At 32.3% G+C, this 18,800-nt stretch overlaps 1 protein-coding gene across 18 annotated transcripts; it reads right to left on the bottom strand.

The window, feature by feature from the left end:
• Positions 1 to 803: 803 nt before the first annotated feature.
• Positions 804 to 6,405, bottom strand: LOC104248776 (uncharacterized). Of its 18 annotated transcripts, XM_070168104.1 has the most exons (5): positions 6,295 to 6,405; positions 6,124 to 6,163; positions 5,295 to 5,769; positions 4,562 to 4,615; positions 804 to 1,432 (listed from the first exon to the last, which is right to left on the bottom strand). In XM_070168104.1, the coding sequence occupies exons 3-5, from the start codon at positions 5,491 to 5,493 to the stop codon at positions 1,341 to 1,343; spliced, it is 345 nt and encodes a 114-aa protein (XP_070024205.1). In that variant the 5' UTR covers positions 5,494 to 5,769; positions 6,124 to 6,163; positions 6,295 to 6,405; the 3' UTR covers positions 804 to 1,340. The 18 variants fall into 18 exon arrangements, 6 of the variants coding, with proteins under 6 accessions (XP_070024205.1, XP_070024206.1, XP_070024204.1 ...); XR_011405406.1 differs by adding an exon at positions 4,959 to 5,049 and having other exon boundaries at positions 804 to 2,477; positions 5,295 to 6,405; XR_011405405.1 differs by adding an exon at positions 2,345 to 2,477 and having other exon boundaries at positions 5,295 to 6,405.
• Between the last annotated feature and the right edge of the window lie 12,395 nt (positions 6,406 to 18,800).

The raw sequence follows: 18,800 nt of genomic DNA, 5'->3' as shown, positions 1-18,800 counted from the left end.
CCCTGGCAACGGCACCAAAAAGTGATCGCTACCGACTCGACACTACACTATGGTAGGAAGAGCGGGTCGCAATAGCTTTTACCCGAATAGAGGTCCGGGATCGAATTTCCACAGGGAGCTAGTAGTGGAGTTGTATTTTCTGTCTAGCCTAGAGTTGAGGTTGTGCTTCTAATGTCACTTCAAACATTTTTTGAGTTTTTGTATTTATAACCACTATTATAAAACTAAGGATTAAAGCTAAATTATTCTAGGAGAATATTGCTAAGTTGTAATTAATGGGAAGAAGAGCACTAGGGTCGTAACATCACCTAGGTGGCTAATTGACGGGTAGATGTTACTAAGGATAGACTGACATATTTGGGGATTATGCTGAAACCGTTGCACAATTGCACCCACTCTCACACCTCTTAGTAGAGAGAGTGATTTTGCCCAATTGACTCTCTCAAGACCAATTGGATAGGCCAATGAGACCAAACAACTAGGGTTCAAGTAGGGTGATTACTCTCTCGAGATTTAACCCGTTAATTAGGACTACCATTTCTCATGGGTCCATCCCAATTTCTTGTTGAGTCAATTATGGGGTCATAGACTCTCTTTCTCAAGAAGAGTTAAACCCACTAAGCTTGAATCAGCGTTTGCAACCACCAATTCTTGAATAAAAACATAAAATCAACCAAAACAGCAAACACCCAATATCAATCTAACCCTAGATGGCAACACTCATCAATTACCCACACTAGGGTTGAGCCACAACCCTAGGTAATGAGTTTAGCTACACATAATTAAAGAAGAAACTGAAGAAATAGATGAAGAACTAAACATATTAATTAATTACTAAGAAGAAACTACAATAATCTATTGTTAATAGGAAGCAAAATATGCCAAAAATGGCTACAACACCAAGCGCAGCTTTCGTCTCAAGTTCCCAGATAAAACTGATACCTAATAATAGTAAAATGTTCTATTTATACTATGCTGGAAAAACTAGACAAAAATACCCCTGCGGGGTCAGTGCGGGCCGCACAGAACGGACCGCGGCCGCACTGGTTCTTGGACTTCAACTGTTTGATAACTTGAACTGGGGGACGCGGACCGCGTGGAAGTGTACCGCGGCCGCGATGGCAACTGGCGCGGTCCGCGCAGTCGTGACCGCGTGATCAAAAGTGCCCTTCTCTGAACCTTATGAACGCGGACCGCACAAAGCAGGAGTGCGGCCGCGAAGCTTCACCGCGGACCGCGAAAATCCTACCGCGACCGCGTGACTTTAAGCCTGAATATGTCATGTCTCTCAACCTCCTAGTGCGGCTGCGGTCACTGTTACGCGGTCCGCACTAGGCCCTTTATTCTTCAATTCTCTTGGTCTTTGATATTTGAGTAGGTTTCATTCCTTTTTGAGCCGATCTTTGACATTTCGTCACTTTGTCGATCAAACCTGCAATCAAGCACAACTTGTGAGCATTTTGGGACTATTTTGTATCAATTTATACTCAAAGCATAGGCAAGTAGGGGCATAAACACGTAAAAATCCTAAGTTATAAAGGAATAAGGGTTAAATGTTAATATATGGTGGAATCGGGTTGCACGCCGCAACAGGAGGAATAATGGTGGATTGATATGGAGTAATAAGGGTGAATATTCATATTGATATTGATATATGGTGGGATAGGGATGCACACCGCATCAGTTTATGTGTTTATGTATCTTTCTTCTACAGTATAAGTTATCTGTAGCTTTGCATTTCACTTAAGGATGGGTTATAGCTGGATACTGATAGGACACTTGAGTTCTGTATTCTTTCCTTGCAAGTTACTGCTTTATTTCGTCATGTCTTTCTTTCTGTTTTTATTATAAACTGTATGCAAGTTATATTGTAAGTGCCCCGCCGTAGCCTCGTCACTACCTCGTCGAGGTTAGGCTCGGCACTTACCAGTACATGAGGTCGATTGTACGGATACTACACTCTACACTTTCTATGCAGAATTTGGAGCAGGTAGTAGCTGATCGAGAGGTCGGGTGCAGATATTTTCTACTAAGAGACCCAAGGATAGTCTTGCTGGCGTCCGTAGGCCCTGGCGTCCCCTTCTATACTCCTACATTTACTATTTTTACTTCCCTTCATAAACAATTGTATCTTCTTTCGAACTAATGTTTGTAACAAATCTTAGTGTGTTCGTGGATTGAGACACCGAATTTTGGATAGTAATAGCAATAGTATTGGTAATAGCATATAAACAAAGAGGCCATTTACTTACTTCCGCATTTATTTTTACTTGCTTTAGCTTGTTTATTTTTAACCACTAAAACGTAAAGGAAATTGGTTAACAATACTCTAACGTTGGCTTGCCTAGCAAGTGTGATGTTAGGCGCCTTCACGGTCCCGATGGTAAGAATTTCGGGTCGTGACAATCAACCTGTCGCTCAATCTCTTAGCTCCTGGAGATCACCATCAACCAAAATGTCTACTCCGTTCTTGCCCCCTATGCGATCAGAGTACCATAATTTAAATCCGTCCAAATAATCAAAGTAAAAAAGGTATATAATGGACCTCCTAAAGTACATGAGGGCAATCAAAATTATTTGTGAAGATTTAGGACTTCCACCATTGCTATAAAGTCTGAACTGAATGTTCAAATTCTTTTACACCGTCACAACAAATTCTTAAAACAATTTATCAATGCTTTTAATGTTAGACTCATTTCATATAATAGCATATCCTAACGTGTTTTCTATACCAAACCCATATTTGCTACCGTCTAATGTTAAGTTCCCGAAGTTGAATAAACTTAACTACCAATTAGGAATCATGATGGAGTGAAGTACTTGCCATCCGCACTGAAACATATATATATATATATATATTAAAAGAATAAAGTTACCATATATAATTTGCATTGTGGTTAAGTCAAGTGGCAAACTAATAAATGCAAATAGTATATGGTAACTTTATTCTATATTTAACTATCTTAGTCATATATATATATATATATATATATATGACTAAGATAGTTAAATATAGAATAAAGTTACCATATACTTATAAGTTTTTAAATTTGAATTAAAATTTTAAAAAAGAAATTTATCTTCTTCTTTTTTTGTTAAGTTATCATACTTAATTTGGTTAATGATCATATGTAATGATCATATGTAATCATGCTAGGAACTTTTGTTATCGTTTCTGATTATTTAACTACTACTACGCCTATGGCAAAAAAAGAAAAAAAAATTATTCCATATAACTATAAAACTCTTTCACATTTAAAATCCTATAATTATAGTTCCTTAAAATAATATAGCTATATTTGAATAAATCGAATTTCTTTTAAAAGAAATATAATATATAGGGTACACGTCTATAGTTATTAAGATAATAAAAAAGAGTTTAAAAATCAAATAAAAGTTTACTTACATATATAAAAGTTTACTTGCATGCTGGAGAATGAAACATCACAAAAATCAGTCAATATTCAAAAAGATTATTATTTTTCCTTTTTGAAGAATGTTTGTTTGAAGAGTCAACTTGTATAAATGGACATCAAAGAAATAACAAAACTTTGGCTATACAATTGCTATCATTAATTTTAATTTAGCACCTATTAGAAATTGAAGGGTATAAGTTGAAACCTCTTCATTTAGATGCAGTTAAGCCAACATTACAAGGGTTTAATATTTTTTGTTGAAAAATAACAGTTTTGAATCACTAGATTATGTGAAAAGTTATTTTTCGAATTCAACAAGAGGACATTACTTTCTAATTGATAGTTTCTATAGTAATTTTCAAGTGTAACAAAAAGTATATTTTAAAAAAAAACTGGTATGACATAAAATGTAAACAAATTATTTCAAAATGGGATTATTTTTAAAAATATAATGTAATTTTAAAAATAAAAAGATAAGACATTTTAGAATTTTGTAGAGTTTTTAAATTATTATAATAGAAGTCATATCATGGATAAAATCAAGAAACCGAAATCTTATGAAATATTTACATAAATATCCGGCCAGATTTATTATTTACTTTTTCTAGCTAATACCCATAGATGATATACTGGCAATACACGATTATACATATTATATATGAATTATACATAAATTACACATTGTTCAATTTTTTAATTTAAGTGGTAAGGCGAGCACTTATTTAGGTTGATTAGATAAAGCCAAAAAATGGAAGAATTTCAACTAATGACTAAAAATATAAATAAAGTTCTTATGTAGACCATTTCTATTTAAACTCATCCTTTTATAGCGAAATAAATTAATTTTTTGTAAGAAAAAGAAAGACATAAAAATAAGATAAAAGAAATAAATATAGAAGAAAATGTATGAAAAATCTAAAAACCAGAAATAAGAGATAACAACGAATTTCTTCTTCTGTTTCATCATTATCAAGCCGAGACCGAGAAGCATTTAGGCTTCACAGAAGAGAAATCAAGAATGAATTTTTTATTGCTATGAAGGTTTTCTACATCCATTAAATAGCAAAACTAAGAAGGATGGAGAGAAGTCAAAAAAAGCTGACCTAAAAAAATAAATCAAGAAAAAGAAGAAGATATGTGCATACCTGTAGCTTGAACAGAGTCAAAAGACTGGAGACGACCTGTAGAAACTGAAGAAACTAAAAAAAGACAAAGAAGAAACCTATGTTTATCTTTTAGAAGAGTCATTATCAAAAAGAAAAAAAGAGCAACTACAAACTTAATTATACTATATCTCCACATTTGAAGGCATTATATTTTTCTCAGAATAATTCTTAGCAAGAATGCAATTATTCGCACATATAACACTGATGCACAAATAACCAAACTTCTCTTTATCAATCTTCAGAACTCTAAAATACAGAAAGTTAGCTTTTAAAACCTTCTTCCTAGTATGTTGTCTTGCCATAACCAAAATTTACTTTTCTGGATTATTTGCATCCAACTTTACTGAAGCACAACTAAAGATTTTTAAAATCTTACGAGACAATTGATGCCTTTAAGATTCTCGGAGTGGTGTATACTTCGAGCTACCATAAATCGTTACTCCATCTAGCTATCCCAAAAACTATGCCTATAAATAAATAAAAAATAGATCGAAATTTCAAGGTCAGTCAATAAAATTACACACACGAAAGCACATAAATCGATTTCTTAAAAAAGATACAGATTAAAACCTATAAAAGCAAAAGCGTAATATGAAATCCGTCCTAATTTTACTTTGATTCTTATTCCATTTTTTACTAAAAGGGATAGCGACTATGATCGTACATCATTAAATTTAAAAAGAAGTAAATCAGTGTTAATAACTTATTATACCTCTCATTTCACAAACAGTATGCTCGGAACAAAGGGTTGAACCCGGATCTTTCAGTGATGGATTCCCATCTTGAAGTTCCAATGCAATATGCAAGCTGAAATTGTAAGCATTCACAAACAAAACAAAGGGCTGAACAACAGAAAAGTTACAGAGAGTAAATAGCAGAGAGAAAATAGGCATAAATGGCGTTGCAATCATCCGAGAAGATGAAATGTAGAACACTTTACAGAAAGGTGGAAAAAAAAAGAAGGCAGAATGGTGCGGTGGCTATCATACCAGATATTTACGCAGTTTCCGCGATGTGATCTATTTTGAACTTCTGGAAATAGAGACACCATTCATGTTTTCTAAATCTTAAGAGAAGACGACGAATGGGATATAACAACCCAAGTCTCTATTTACAGAAAAGCAACAAATTGGGTCCTTTAAGATATGAGATAAACCTTACCTGAAAGGCTGAAACCTCCTCAAAATCTGTGATAAATATTTTTGTCATGTTTGAGTCTTCTCAGTGAAGTCCCGAAGTCTACTCAACAAAAGCTAACTACAAATCCATATCCAGTTCTAATAATATATTGAAAATCTCACTTTGAGATAGCCGGATTGGAAAGCTCACTTTGAGAGGGTTATAAGGTCTGGTCTTTCTTCAGCATTAAACAATTATTCTTAATTAATATGATAAATTCAAAACCATTTACTAAACACGAAAGAAACAAAAACACCCCAATCAAAACTTTTTGCCACAAAACATAGAGGTAGGCAGATGAAGTGTTTATTGGATAGGGTTTATGATCCTCTAAGTACAAGGGCTTAAGAATAGTATTTTACCTTAGTTGAGATCTGAAGTTGTCCCTGATTATTTGGATTGCTGAAATCAAAAAACAAATGAAGATAGATGTGTGCAAAGCAAACTCAAAGGGAAAACCCGCAAAGAAGAACGAAGACCATGGAAAGAATAGAGAGGAAGTAGCAAGGAACAATACGATCGCTAGAACTCACCGGCAATGTTTAAGCCGGAGCAAAGCGAGAGAGAAAAGGCGATGGAACCAAAGAAAATAGAAAAGACATATCTTAACTGATAATCACAAACACATGTTTCCTTATAAAGTGATTGAGTGCAAGAACTGATGCGGTGGCCGTTCAGTTTTGGATTTAAAGGACACGGATTATTAGATTCTGTTAAAGGTCCAAAATGCCCTTAAACAAAAATTAAAAGACAGGTAAGCAGCCATGTCCAAAACCAGCTCTTCTAATATATAGAAATCTATATTATATTAAAAGGAGAGTAGTATGCATTGTGGTTAAGCCAAGCGGCAAGCTAAAATGAAGTCACTTGGCAATTTTAGGACAACATTAATAATTAGGAATTATAAATAGAAACATAATTAATGGAAGTAGTTTAATGAATCCTATACATAATCTAAATAGATCTTAGACAAATTTAATCTATATATCTATATTTATATTTATATTTATATGTATATTTGTATCTATATATTGATCCACTCATAGATTTTTCTTCTATATTAGCTATAAATAAAGAGGTAAAAATTATTTAAATAAATATAATAGAAAAAATAAAAAATATAGAGATACGTAAATTGAGATAACTTATGATTATTTATATTTTGGAGTAAGTTAAAATATAAAATAAAACTAAAATTTACTTAAGATATTAAAGATTTATTGAGTTTAAAATTTTAAAAATTCAAGCAGCAAAATAAGATCTTATATAAAGTATACAAATTATTTATAAGGTAAGAAAAAATATTAAAGAATCAGTAAAAATATTTTAATAACAAGAATAATAAAGTCATATTAATATTGATAAATCGGGCAAACAAATATTTTTTACGTAAATATTACTATATTATTTAGATATAATGGGTTCAAACAATTAAGAAAATATTTTTATATGATTAATATTTGAATTGAGTTTAGTTAGTTTAAGTTTGAAAGCATAACATGAATTTTTAAAATGCGGTCCAATTTAGAAAATAGAATGATAAAAAAATATTTGAAGTTGAGATGGGAAAGTTATTTAATTTTTATCTATATTATATTAGAATAAGTATGACAGAAATATATATTAAATTCAAACAAGCTAATAAAAATTCACATGACAATGTATTAATATTAGGAATTGAATAATATAATATAAAAAATAAAGACTAAATAGAGAAAAAATATAAATTCAGATTTTTTATCATAGAGAAAAAGGGTAAAAATAATTTAAATTTGAGATAAGAAAGTCTTTTATATTGTGATAAGAAAAGTCATAATATGAGTAAGTCCACGTAACTCAAGTCTAATATACAAAATCAAAAACTAATAATATTGAATAATAAAAATAAATTAGAGATAATGTGAGGATATGTATAAATCATAAGTTTAGAAAATAAAATAAAGTAAATATACAATACTTAAAAATATTATTAAATTTTAAATAATTTAAAATTTTCAAGCAATATTTTCAAAATCAAAATAAATATTTATTTAATGATTAAAAAATTATATATTTATCTATATTATATTAAATAATAGTAGTTGATAATGATATTAAATAAAGTTACAAGTTAATGAAAAGCCACACAAAACGTAATAAGACTATATACAGTTTAAAAAATAGCAAAATTACGTTAAATTATTAAAAATGTACTAATCGAAATGAAAGAGAAAGACTATTTGAGTTGAGAAAGTTCTTAAAACTATGATGAGAATGCTCAAACTATAGATAATACCACAAAATTGAAGTCTTATTTATGAAAAATAAAATAAAAAATAAAAAATAAAAAATAAAAATTAAAAAATAAAAATAAATTTATATATAGGTAATTTTATTAATAAAAATTAAAAATTAATTTTGTATCTTAAAACTAAAAAAGAAAGAAAATTTATATAAAGAAATAATATGACACTGAAAATATTGCTACAACATTCAGAAATAATAAGTTCAAAATAATTAAGAAATATTTTTATGATTAAAATAAAATTTTAAAAATACAAAATAAAATTCTAATATAGGTAATTTTACTAATAAAATTAAAAATTAAATTTGCATCTTAACGATAAAAAAGAAAGAAAATTTAACTGCATTTAATACCAAAATAATTACTAAGAGAACTCAATACACTTGGAATATAATAATCAAATAAATTAATTCAAAGTTATAATTTAAAATAAAATATAATATTATTTTTGTTATAGGTGAAACATTAATATAAAAACTAATTAAAATATTGTAGTAGGGAAGAGAATGCATAAAAAATAGAGGCAGTGTGAGGATACTTATACTTTAAATTAATTTAAAAACAAAATAATTAGGTTATATTTTAAAGTATTACTTTAAATTTAAATGATTAAAAAAATTCCGAAATAAGAGGTTACAAACGTAAAATTAAATCAAATTTCAAGAATAAAATATTTATATTTATTAAAGACTATTAAAGGATAATAAGCAATACATTAATTTAATTATTAAGCTAATAAAAAATTATGTAATAGTATAATAATATTAAATAATAAATAATACAATAACTATAAGAAAAGAACCAAAAAATAATTTGCATAAAAATGATGTGATAAATAAGACATATTTGACTTTCAAATAAAAACAAAGTGGTAGTAAGAATTTTATTAAAATAATATTATCTAATATGCTCAAACAAGACAGATCATAACATGACATGTTTAGTATTCTTTAATATTGACAGCGAAACGAAATGCAAGTACTAAAAATAAGGGTTATGCTACTACAAATATATATTAAAAAAAATAGGTTGTCTACTACGAGATTTAAACAATAATTTCATATCCTTCTTCGTAATTAATATCTAATGTTATATAATTTTTATCTCAGAGGTTTATATTTTAAGATTATTCGCACATGATTCAAACAACATACATCACAATTTGACATGATTTTTGTCCGCGCATTGCGCGGGTACTAATACTAGTTTATATATAATAGGAGAGGTAAAGAAAGGACAAGTGACATAACATTAAATTGACATGTGTAAGTTTTTTGAACAATTCTCCAAGTTTGTTGGAGTTTCAAATCTAATTTAAAAAATTTAATTTAATTTATATATATAATAGGAGAGGTAAACAAAGGTCATAACGATAAGTGACATAACATTAAATTGACATGCGTAAGTTTTTCGGACGATTCTCCAACTTTGTTGGAGTTTCAAATTTGTTTTAAAAAATGTAAAAATAAATTAATGATGACAGTTATTTTCGAATTTTATTTCTTTTGAAATATAACTGAAACTTCAAATCTGGCAGTTAATATTAACTGCCAATTTCAAAAGCTTTATTTTAATTTTTTTAAAGGTAAAAACTTCAAACTTGTCATTTAGTACTTATTGTAAAAAAACTTTAAACTTTCTGCCAATTCCAAAAGAAACCAGCCAATTCCAAAATATTTAGAGTAAACTTTATTCATATACTTAATACTTATTACTTAAGGAAAAAAATAAATAAAATACCCCAAAATTAAACCACACGACTGCATAATTCCCAAAGTGGGATTGGCATAACAATCCTAATCTAACTCCACGTTCTCTCCTTCTCCAACGTTCAAAGCAGTTATTATTTATGCTATTTGTTCTTCATTCCCTCTTTATTCTGTTCTAAATAATATTTCTTACTACAACTTTTGAAGGATGGTTTCACCAGTTCATCAAATCAGAGAAATTTTTAAGCAATTTAATGCAATGGAATATGAAGGTTAGAGTTGTTGGAATTTGAAAAATCCCGGATCGTTTCAAACCTGAAATGTCATTTTCCCTCGAGTTGATTTTACAGAATGCAAGGGTAACATATTCAACTTTTTCATATTTATACTTAAAACTAAAGCATAATTCACTGTATCTGTAAAACCCATATGTCAATTTTCTTAGACACTAAGATGACTCCTTCAAAATTGGAAGATAAAGTTTCAAAAAGCATACTGTCTCACTTTCTCATAGTTAAACTTCCTCTTTTCAAATTTTGTTGATTGTTACTTGGCCATTTGGTTCTAAAGATTTTAAATATTTGAATTTAGTAAGCACATAAGTAAAAGGAAATTATCTGTAGCCCGTAGATATTATATTCAATTAATGTAGCATTTAGATATTATATTCAATTAATTACTTCTCTCTTTTTGTTACTTCACTCTTTTTGTTAGTACTGTTTTTATGCATCAAATTAGCTATTTGAACTATCGGATGTTCAAGGAATGTGGTGCTCAATTTAAGATTTCGGAAGAATTTAACCATTCTGCCTTTGTAGGAGATACATTTCACAGTTGTCAAGTCCTAGTGAGGAGTTGTTTTCCAAGTTGATGTGTTCATAATGCGAAATCAATATCTATACCTTCACATGTTTGTTTCACATGTTGTTTTCTAACAATAATGGTTAGAGGAAAACTTTAGAAACTTATTTTATATTCTGTTCGAAACTTGAATTTGTTTGTTTTGAAGCAAATTCATAGCAATGGTAATTGAATTTGTCCAAACGGAATATTAGAGGAACTTTCTGTATTTTATTTTTATCAGCAGACATTATAGTGACGACAACATGTGTCATTTCTCCTCATTGGCTGCACTCAGAATCTTAACATTTCTCCACATTAGTACTATTGTTGGGTTCATATGGAGAAACTGTCATTTACTACCCAATGTCAAAGGTAAAATTAGACATTTGCAGGACAAGTCGGACACGCATAGTTCAAGAGACAAGTCAGACACGCATAGTTCAAGTCAAACAGGTATACATGCAAATTTATTCCCCAAAAGGAGTTATATATATATTGATGGAAATATGGAACATATGAATTTGTTTCAGAAAATTGTCTAATAGTGTTTTATTGCAAGAAACTCTATGTTTGTTTTGGATGAGCTTTGGGAGGCCACTAAAAACTTTGAGATGTTCCTCCAGGATTATTGGTTGGACAGTGACGGTGTAAAGACTGAGGAGTCTTATATTTAGACGGGATAATTCTGGCAGCACCAGTCACCGTAGGTGTGTCAAGTCTTGAGGAGGTCTTGCTACTTTTTGATTGCAAAACATCTGTAAGTTGCTGCTGATGTACTATGGTGCCGCCATTTTCCTTAGAAAGTTTAATTTGTTGTTGCTTTCTCTGAGTGCTGACCTGAGAATTCGGGCATGAATTGCTTTCAGCAGCAGCAACACAACCATCAGCATCATTGCTTGTTGAAACTTTGGAGAGCTTTTTATGTACAACTGCTCCATCACCACTTGACACTGAACAAGTATTTACATGAGTAGAAGCAACACTAACCGATGCAAATCCAGGATCATTGCCTGTTGAAACTTTGGAGAGCTTTCTATGCACAACTGCTCCATCACCACTTGACACTGAAAAGGATTTACAGGAGTAGAAACAACCTTCTGAAACAGTTTAGCAGTAGCACTGACCGATACAAATCCAGGATTACTCGTATATAGTAATTTGTAAAAGAGAAAGTGAAAGAACACAATAAAATTGTAGCATTTCAAAGTTTTCAAAGTTAAGGGAAAATTTAGACCAAGAGCGGCTCAATAAAATTATAACTTAAAGCCAAATTTTAATAAGAGGCCTTAAACTTTATGATATAGTATTCTTATAAGACATAAAACTTTTAACTTAAGATAGTAATATTATTATTTATATTGGTAATAGTTAATTAAGTTAATAAGATATAACCACGTATTTGTAATATATTATCTTGGATTTTATTGTAAAACTTTTATTCACTAACATGAAGATTTGAGTAATTTAATTCGAAGTTATAGAATGTTTCTATTGTTCAAAAGTAAACATTCTTTCTTCTTCTTCTTCTTTTTTTAAAATAAAGATTTTATACTTTTTTATATAAACTTCAATATTGTCCATGGGAAAATGTTAAAGAAGTGAATAAATAAATAAAAATAGGATAAATGATGAGAGAGATGGAAAGCTGAAAAAAGCAAAAGATAACATCCCAACACGTCCAAAATTTGCATATCGCAGAGGCAGAGTATTTTTTTCAGAATTTTGATTTTAACTGGATGATGCTGAAATAACTTTTTCCCAATGTTTAAACCTGTAGATATAAATTTCTATAGAAAATATGAAAGAAGTCTTGGAGTGTTGGTTTAACAAGTTTCTATAAAAAAAAAATCGGAAAAGGCCTATGCCACTCAACTTTCACAAATGGTCTATCCATGCCATCCGTTAAAAAATGTTCATTTCATGCCACTGTCATTACACACTTGGTACATCCATGCCATTATTGACTAACGACAGTGGCATGGATGAGCCAAATAAAAATTGAGTTGTTAGTCAATATGGCATGGATGAGCCAAATGTGTAACGGCAGTGACATGAAATGAGTATTTTTTTAACGGATGACATGGATAAACTATTTCTGAAAGTTGAGTGGCATTTTTAGGCATTTTCCGAAAAAAAAATTGAAACAAGTCTAGGAGTGTTAACTCAATCAATGTCTTCCTCATGATGAGGTCAAGGGTTCAATTCTTGATGAAGTCTAATTTTTTAACAAACCAAGCATTTGCAAGACAATGAGCCTAGGGTTGAGATTCGATCCTGCAACCTCCACTTGAACGATAGAATACCTGACCAGCAGAATCAATATATTAGTTAGAGGATGGGTCTGTTTGGTACAAAGGAAATATTTTTCGGAAAATGTTTTTCAATTTTCCCATGTTTGGTTGACTTAAATGTTTTAGAAAATATTTTCATTAGAACTCATTTTCCTCCAATTGGAGGAAAATATTTTCCTTCAATTGGAGGAAAATATTTTCCTTATCAAGAGAAGGGAAAACATTTTCCAAAACTCTTTCCCTACCCTCACCAACCCACCCCATCCCCTCTCCAAAAAAGGTTTTTTTTTCAAATTTTAATTTTCCGTTACCACCCACCCTACTACCTCTCTACCCCCACTCCCCTCCCAAAAATATTATTTTTACCTTAATTTTTTTTTTACAATTTCAAATTTCTGTTTTTTTTGTTTTTCTGCACCACCCACCACCCACCCCAACCCCCCCAACCCGCACATTCCTCTTTTTTTACTTTTTTTTTTGTAATTTAAATTTCTATTTTTTTCGTTTTACTGCCCCCACCCCCCCCCCCCCCCCGAAAAAAAATATTTTTAAATATATTTTTCAGTTTTAATTTTATTATGTATCGGTCTAAAGGCTCAAAAATTTACAAATTCCAAAATTATGAGTTCGGAGGTTTATGTGTTTGGAAGTTTACAGGTTCGAAATTCCGCGATTTTGAAAGTTTAGCGGTTCGAAAGTTTATGAAATTTGTGGGTCCGGAAGGTTGTTAGTTTGAAAGTTTATGACTTCATGTTTATTATATCTAAATTATTTATGAATACTCTTGAGAAGTCATTTTCCTTAATTTGCATACCAAACACAGGAAAATGAATAATATTATCACTTGGTTGCCAAGAAAATATGAATTTTTCACGGAAAATATTTTCCATTATACCAAACACACCCGATGTTTGTCATATTATATTATTATAGTAATTTTTCTTTATTGCATATTATTGGTACATAGAGTAAATTTTTTCGATGAACCGGAGTCGGATGACATCGCTTGGGTCTTTCATTATTTGTCGCCAATATATATATATATATATATATATATATATATATATATATATTTGCTGGGGCCTCAAAATTTTTGGGGCTTAAAGCAGAAGTTCTACTATGCTCCCCTTGAGCCACCCGAATCAGAACTATGGTTTTTAGAAGAACTCAGTGAGAGCTAGTTCTTCTATAAACAACCCAACAGAACATGATGGACATTGCAGCTTTTTCCTTTGTTGGATTGGCAGCGTCAAGTTATTTGAGGAGTTACTTGGCATCAGTTGTTTATATTTCACAAGACCTTAAAGTGGTTGGTTGACGATCTTAACAAGAGAAATACACTACTTTTATTACCTTATTGTAGCCCCACATATTCATTTGTACTTGCATAATGGTGCAAGTTTGAGAGAAGTGACAACAAATTGAGTGACTTAAGAAGAACAATCTGAGAAACCTTTTGTGTGAGACCAAATCACATTGTAATATGATTTTCACACAGTAGTAATATCTTAGGAGTTGTGACTTCAGGGTGTAAAACAAGAAAAGTGATTGACTCAACATTTGATGATTCAAACGCCTGTAGAAAAAAACTATTGAATATACATGTAAATGCTTGTATGATTTGAAGTTTATTTTCAAAATTCGGATATTAGAAAGTATTTGTCCGTAAAATTCGCTAAGGCCTTCCATGACCAGCACGACGAGCGGGCAAATTTACTAGTTCTATATGACATACAAATTAATTTTCATTTTCCATGCCAACCCTTCATTTTTAAGGTTCTATGATCTAATGTCAAGACCATGAATTAAATTTTTTACCTATCTATACTACTTTTGATACTTATTTATTCTCACAACTGAAGTTTTAACTCAATTACAAATTGATATAAAATTTACTAATTATATAAAAATTGGTATTAAATGAGTATCTCTTTATAATAAGAATTGAATAAGGAATTCACTTATTCCCTCTATTCTCTCTCTCTCCCCCTCTCTCTCTCTTTCTCTCTCTCTCTCTCTCTCTCTTTTCTCATCTACTTTGTCCTTTTTTCCCAAGAGAATTCATTATTGGATTTCAATCGCTCTACTATAGAGTTTTAACATAGCAATTTCCTTTCTTGTTGCACAATTGAAATTGTCAATCAATAAATTTTGAAGGTGTTTGACTCTCCACCATTGACATCCATTAAAAAACTTTGAATTCGAATTTTGAGTTTTCAAAAATATTATTTTTTTGGATTGGGTGTTGTTACAAACAATTGAAACTATTCTTTGGAGTTGATAACTCAATTTTGAGGGTGCTTGGTGAATATCAGAGTTGACTTTGGCTAGATTTCATATTGAAACTCGAAGAAGAAGAAGAAGAAGAAGAAGAAGAGGAAGAAGAAGAAGAAGAAGAATGTCACGATCCGGATTTCCCACCCTCGGGAGTCGTGATGACGCCTACTAGTGAAAGCTAGGCAAGCCGACCATTTGCATTATTTACTTTTTACCATTTTAATCCTTTAACAATTAAGAACCAACATTATATGAACAACGGAATTTCATAAGAGGAAAATAGAATATAACCATTTAAATATTACCAATACAAATCCTTAAATATAAACTACCCAGAATTGAGGTCACAATTTCACAGGCGGTGCAGGAATACTACAAATAAGGGTCCGAAAAATAAATACAATATTGTCTCTGAAATACATAAATGAAACAGGATGAAAGGATAGAAGGAGACACCAAGGCCTGCGGACGCCTGCAGGACTATCTCGGATCTCCGAATGGACTGAAGGCAGCAACCCAAAGCTGTCCGTATGCTCCAGTATCGGGATCTGCACACAGTGTAGAGTGTAGTATCAGCACAACCAACCCATGTGCTGGTAAGTGCCTAGCCTAATCTCGGCGAAGTAGTGACAAGGCTAAGACTAGACTATCAAATAAATCTGTGCAGTTAAATCATATACAGCGGAAAATGAAAGCAAAACTTTACAATTAAAGATAGGAAGGGGGAATCACGCTGCGGGGAATAACAAGTAGCAACAGAAACCAACAGTTAAATGTAAAGAACACCATAACTCAATTATCAATAGAAGTCAGGAAAACCAAAGACAAGTGTACGACATCACCCTTCGTGCTTTTACTCTCGTCCTCACCATAAAATCAATAAAATCGGCACGACATAACCCTTCGTGCTTTTACCTCACATAATCATGGCACGGAATGATCCTTCGTGCATTATCACTCATATAAAGGCACGACATCACCCTTCGTATAGTAACACTCTCTCATAAATATCATACATGGCATCACCCTTCGTGCTTTAACACTCTCTCATAGAAATCATGCACGACATCATCCTTCGTGCTTTAACACTCTTCCTTACCCAAACAATAATCACAAAGCAATAAGGGCAAGAGAATCAATAAAATCACAATAAAATTCCGGCAACAGAACAATAGTACAACAATCATATCCTGGCAAGGGACAACAATATCAAAACAATAACATCCCGGCAAGGGAGATAACCTTAAAACAATAACATCCCGACAAGGGAGACAATATCATAATCCTCTTTTCTTTTTCACATTTACTTCATAACTCAATTCATAATTTGAGCCAATGCTCTATGATGTTCAATTGCCAATTATACTTCCACAAATCATTTTACAACTTGAGCCAACGCTCTTCAATGTTCAAATACCAATATTACTTTCACAAGCCTTACTCAACAATAGAAATCATCACATAAGGCATGAACAATACAAACGGAGTCACATTAATCATAGTATAAGACTCACGGGCATGCTTGACACCAACGTATAGATACTCGTCACCATGCCTATACGTCGTACTAAACAACTAAAACATAGCAAATAGGACACAACTCCTAATCCCTCAAGCTAAGGTTAGACCAAACACTTACCTCGATGCCACGAACACAATTCAAGCCTCAACTACCGCTTTACCTCTTGTTTCCACCACCAATTTGCTTGTATCTAGCCACAAGTTACTTAACTATATCAATAAATGCTAAATGAATCAATTCTAATGCATGAAAATAAGTTTTCTAAAGTTTTTCCCAAAAGCCAAAAATTGACCCCCGGCCCACATGGTCAAAACTCGAGGTTCGAACCAAAACCCGATTATCCATTCACCCACAAATTCAAATATATAATTTGTTTTGAAATCGGACCTCAAATCGAGGTCAAAATCCTCAAAATTAAAAAATTCTAAGTTCTACCCAAAACACCCAATTTCTCCCATGAAAACGCTTGATTTTGAGTTGAAATCATGTAAAAAATGGATTAGATTGAAAGAAATGAGTTAGAAATGACTTACAAATGATTTGGAAGAGTAGTAGTCTTTGAAAAATCGCCCAAAGGTGTTTAGGTTTTGAGAAAGTTTGAAAAATGAGAGATTTTCGGCTAAGTCATGATTTACATAGGCGCAGATATCGCAATTGCGAAGCCTGATTCGCAAATGCAAACTCGCAATTGCGGCCAAAGCTTCGCAATTGTGAAGGATGGCCCATGTCTGCTTTCTTCGCAAATGCTAACAGTGGTCGCAATTGCGGTGCCTGTCAAGGTCACATTTGCGACATAAGCTTCGCAAATGCGAAGGTTCCCTATCCAATCAGTGTCACGACCCGAATTCCCCACCGTCGGGAGTCGTGATGGTGCCTACTGTCGGAGCTAGGCAAGCCAACCATAACATACCTTTTCAACTAATTTTCAACAAGATAATAATAAAAACAATAAATTCAAGCGGAAGCCTTAATTTAATATTAAATGAACGAAAATGCGGAAAAATTAACATCATCATCTACCCAAGATTTAGTGTCACAATACTCACGGACTACTATAAGATACTACAAATAAGAGTTTGAAAGAAAATACATAAGGAGTCTGCTTCGATACAATGAAAACAAACAAAACTAAAATAGATGAGACTCAGGGCCCACACACGCCAGCGAACTACCTAGGAGTCTCTGGACTGAAGGCACGCTCCCAATCTACTGCTACTGCGGTCCATGAGCTACTCCCGAATCTGTGCACAAAAAGGGCATAGAAGTGTAGCATCAGCACAACCGACCCCATGTGCTGGTAAGTGCCTGGCCTAACCCCGGCGAGGTAGTGACGAGGCTAGACTGGACCTACCTCAAATAACCTGTACAGATATATGTGCAACAACGGAAAGATATACAGAATTTAAACAGATAATAGGGAGGGGACATGCTGTGGGGTGTAACAATTTAGATATAAGACCAACGAACAGAGAGATGGAAACTGAATAATTAGCATCTATGAAAGAGAGCAAGTGAATCAACAACTGCACGGCACCAACCTTCGTGCTTTTACTCTCAATTCTCACCAAAACTGTCAAATATAGTGCACGGGCATCACCCTTCGTGCTTTTCCTCACATAACTCTCACATCAAGGAACGGAATGACCCTTCGTGCTCAAATAATTAGAGACATGGCACGGAAAGACCCTTCGTGCATAAATAATTAGAGACATGGCATGGAAAGACCCTTCGTGCATAATTATCAAAACATGGCACGGAAAGACCCTTAGTGCATAATCGCTTTTCCTCACCCAATCATCCGTCACAACCAATCGGGGAAAGGGAATATACAACAAGATTAAACATCCCGGCAAGGGAGAACAAATCAACAATAGGTCCCGGCAAGGGAAAAATACCACACTTCCTTCTTTAACTCATCTGCTTCTCAACTATCACTTCATAATTATATTAGCAAGTAATTAGCTCAACTGTTTCACATCTTTCGAATTTAAAAGCAACTACGACTCACGGTCATGCTAGACTCCGGTGCATAGATAACCGTCACCATGCCTATACACCATACTCCACAGTTAACACATAGCAAATAACATCCAAATCCTAATCCCTCAAGCCA

This window comes from Nicotiana sylvestris, chromosome 2, assembly GCF_000393655.2.
Source record: "Nicotiana sylvestris chromosome 2, ASM39365v2, whole genome shotgun sequence".
Lineage (NCBI taxonomy): Eukaryota > Viridiplantae > Streptophyta > Magnoliopsida > Solanales > Solanaceae > Nicotiana > Nicotiana sylvestris.
This window is presented reverse-complemented; position numbering and strand designations above follow the sequence as displayed.

Bases quoted from the DNA above. Each gene is read 5' to 3' on its own strand.
- LOC104248776 (XM_070168101.1), bottom strand. From the start codon at position 5,493: ATGATTGCAACGCCATTTATGCCTATTTTCTCTCTGCTATTTACTCTC. The intron at 4,616-5,294 runs GTATAATAAGTT...GTCTTTTTTTAG, and splicing joins TACTGTTTGTGAAATGAGAG to TTTCTTCAGTTTCTACAGGT. The intron at 1,433-4,561 runs GTATGCACATAT...GCTTGATTGCAG, and splicing joins TGACTCTGTTCAAGCTACAG to GTTTGATCGACAAAGTGACG.